At 39.5% G+C, this 2,330-nt stretch overlaps 1 protein-coding gene across 5 annotated transcripts; it reads left to right on the forward strand.

The window, feature by feature from the left end:
* The first annotated feature begins 446 nt into the window (after positions 1–446).
* LOC133741376 (uncharacterized) lies at positions 447–2,130 on the forward strand. Of its 5 annotated transcripts, XR_009861860.1 has the most exons (4): positions 447–674; positions 889–939; positions 1,082–1,279; positions 1,604–2,130. XR_009861860.1 is itself a non-coding variant. In XM_062169289.1 (3 exons), exons 1-3 carry the CDS (start codon positions 517–519, stop codon positions 1,760–1,762), a joined length of 333 nt encoding a protein of 110 aa, XP_062025273.1. In that variant the 5' UTR covers positions 447–516; the 3' UTR covers positions 1,763–2,130. The 5 variants fall into 5 exon arrangements, 1 of the variants encoding a protein (XP_062025273.1); XR_009861859.1 differs by having other exon boundaries at positions 889–1,279; XR_009861857.1 differs by lacking the exon at positions 1,082–1,279.
* The last annotated feature ends 200 nt before the right edge of the window (positions 2,131–2,330 follow it).

Below are 2,330 nucleotides of genomic sequence, written 5' to 3' on the forward strand. Positions count from 1 at the left end.
GTAACAGTACTTGAAGTTTCAGGTGACCTTGCCACCCAGACCTTTGACCTCGATCACCTAGCCTTCATCTTCATGGTGACGTCGTCTGGGATGCCCATGGTCTCTTTCCAGCAAGAGTAGCGCCATCGTCAGCTTCTGATCGAGGCAAGAGGATGAACGTCCGCACTTTTGCATCTTTGGGGACGTTCTCTTCTGATCGGATCGGGCCTCTGTGTGTGTGTGTATACATAGCCCTTCCACTAAGAGATCCCTTTTTTTGTCCAATTTGAGGGATAACACGACAGCCCTTGGATCTGTTTTAATGACATTCAACGGCTGAGATTATGTCAAACCATTTAACCCTTTCTAACCACGATTAATCTAGAATTCCTGAGTTCCCCAGTTCTCTGTCGCGAGTATCAACACTTAGGCTGTGTTTGGATAAGAGACTATATGGAGGGGAATGACTTTTTGCTGGGATTCTAATATCCCTCCCCACAAGTCCCTTGTTTGGCAAAAAACTCCGGAGGGACACGAATGACCGGGGATTTTAAGAAAGGGATCTTCATTAAACAGAGACCCTTTTCTGAGTTCCGCCTCTTTACGCGTAACTTTGAAATTCCAAAAACCACAACAACGCGACTGGACCACCTTGATTTCTCGCGAATTCCACTCCTTGAATCGCTGATTCCCAGGTTTGTTCTATACTCTGGGCTTGTGTTTCTCTTTATAATCTAGGGTTCTATGGTTGAGTTTTGCGTTTTTCGATCTCCAATTTGTTCCTAGCTTGTATTTGTTTCTGGGATATGAGACTTGTTCTGGGTTGTGTTTGAGGTATCTGTATTAATGGGTTTTGAGGTAGCTGTAATGTGTTTGAGAAGCTAAGCGCCTTCTTCTTCTTCTTCATAGAGAACTAGAAAGAGTACAGGAAGCTCTCAAGGCCTCAATCATCTTCTCCAGGTAATAATCAAACCTCTCTTTCAGTCTTTCTATTCAATTGGAATTGATTTTCTTTCAGTAATTGCAACCAGAAACCGTCATTGTTTCAGTCACTGATATTATCTCTGCAACCTCTCTTTACTCAATGTGGTTTTGTTTGTAGGTCTCTTTACTCAATGTGAAATTTTAGGATGTCAATTTTATATGCATTAGTTGAAAACAGAATACATGCAGGGCACAAGGTTTTTCTGCAGTAAATATATTTGCAGTTGTGTTAATCAAGAATCTCGGTAGCAATTAAGCAACAAGTTAAGGTTCAGTTTAACTATGCTTGTCTTTGGTTGCTCAATATCAAATAAAGGTGAGACCCTTGTCTGCGGTTTCTGTTAGACCTGGAATTAGATTGACTACAAGCTTAATTTGATCCTATTGTTCCTGTTTCACTGTTCATATTAGCGTATCAAACTTGATGCTGTATTTTTAAATTTGAAGTAAATATGATTCTTTTGCAATACAAGTACCCTTTTGATCTAATTTTGAGTACTGGAATTTCTCGAATGTGGTTGTGGAATTGGAACCAGTTCTAGATTTTGAATTCCTAGCTAGCTATTTGATTCATTTCTGTATAACTGGCTGGATTAGAAGGCATATCCCATCAGAATCTGAGATCATGTCATTGATTTAGTTTGTTGATGCTGAGCAAAACGAACTAGCTAACAGTCAATACAAGGGTCAATGTTCAACTTCATCAAATGCAAGCGGTTCGACTTCAGCGGGGCAGCTTGGAGGAACTACTGCAGAAACATCTGAAGTGGTAGATAGTCGGGAGAAGGCTTATGAATAAGATAACGGCAAATCTGTTTATTTGTAGGACTTTGGAAATGGGGGACTGATAGGAATGCCCTGCCCTTTTTTTCTGGTATATGGGTAAATTTTTATTTGAACCTCAAATAATTGTTGAGTTAGCTGCATTACTTGGCTGTAGTCAAATTTTGTTGTGTTCTAGTTTTTGCTTTGATTTCATATCTACTCCCATTGAGAGTGGGACTCGTCACCTGTAGCTGCCTTCCATATAGTTGTGGAGGCTGCTTGTGTTGTTTCTGCTGTATGGGATAACATGCAGCCTGTAAATTCATGATTGTATCGGAAGTGTAGCTTTCTATAAAAGCAGAGCTATAATTACATATCATTCTTCACTCAAAGATAGACGTATTTGCAAATTGATTTCCTTTTGTTATTACATTGACTAGTTTTTATGGTTTTACCTTGATCAGTTTTTGTTTTCTCCTTGATCGGTTTTGACCGATTAGAAAAATACTCCGAAACACTGTAGAAATTATCGGTAGACAAATTACAAGTCTAAGAAGGATAACATCGAGGTTGCAAATCAATCACGCAGAAGACAAGACATG

Source organism: Rosa rugosa, chromosome 3 (assembly GCF_958449725.1).
Source record: "Rosa rugosa chromosome 3, drRosRugo1.1, whole genome shotgun sequence".
Taxonomy (NCBI): Eukaryota; Viridiplantae; Streptophyta; class Magnoliopsida; order Rosales; family Rosaceae; genus Rosa; species Rosa rugosa.

What these genes read in the sequence shown, in the direction of transcription:
- LOC133741376 (XM_062169289.1), top strand. Translation starts at nt 517, where the DNA reads ATGACCGGGGATTTTAAGAAAGGGATCTTCATTAAACAGAGACCCTTT. An exon ending in CTTGAATCGCTGATTCCCAG is followed by an intron (nt 675 to 888) that starts GTTTGTTCTATA and finishes TCTTCTTCATAG; the next exon opens with AGAACTAGAAAGAGTACAGG. An exon ending in GCCTCAATCATCTTCTCCAG is followed by an intron (nt 940 to 1,638) that starts GTAATAATCAAA and finishes ACTAGCTAACAG; the next exon opens with TCAATACAAGGGTCAATGTT.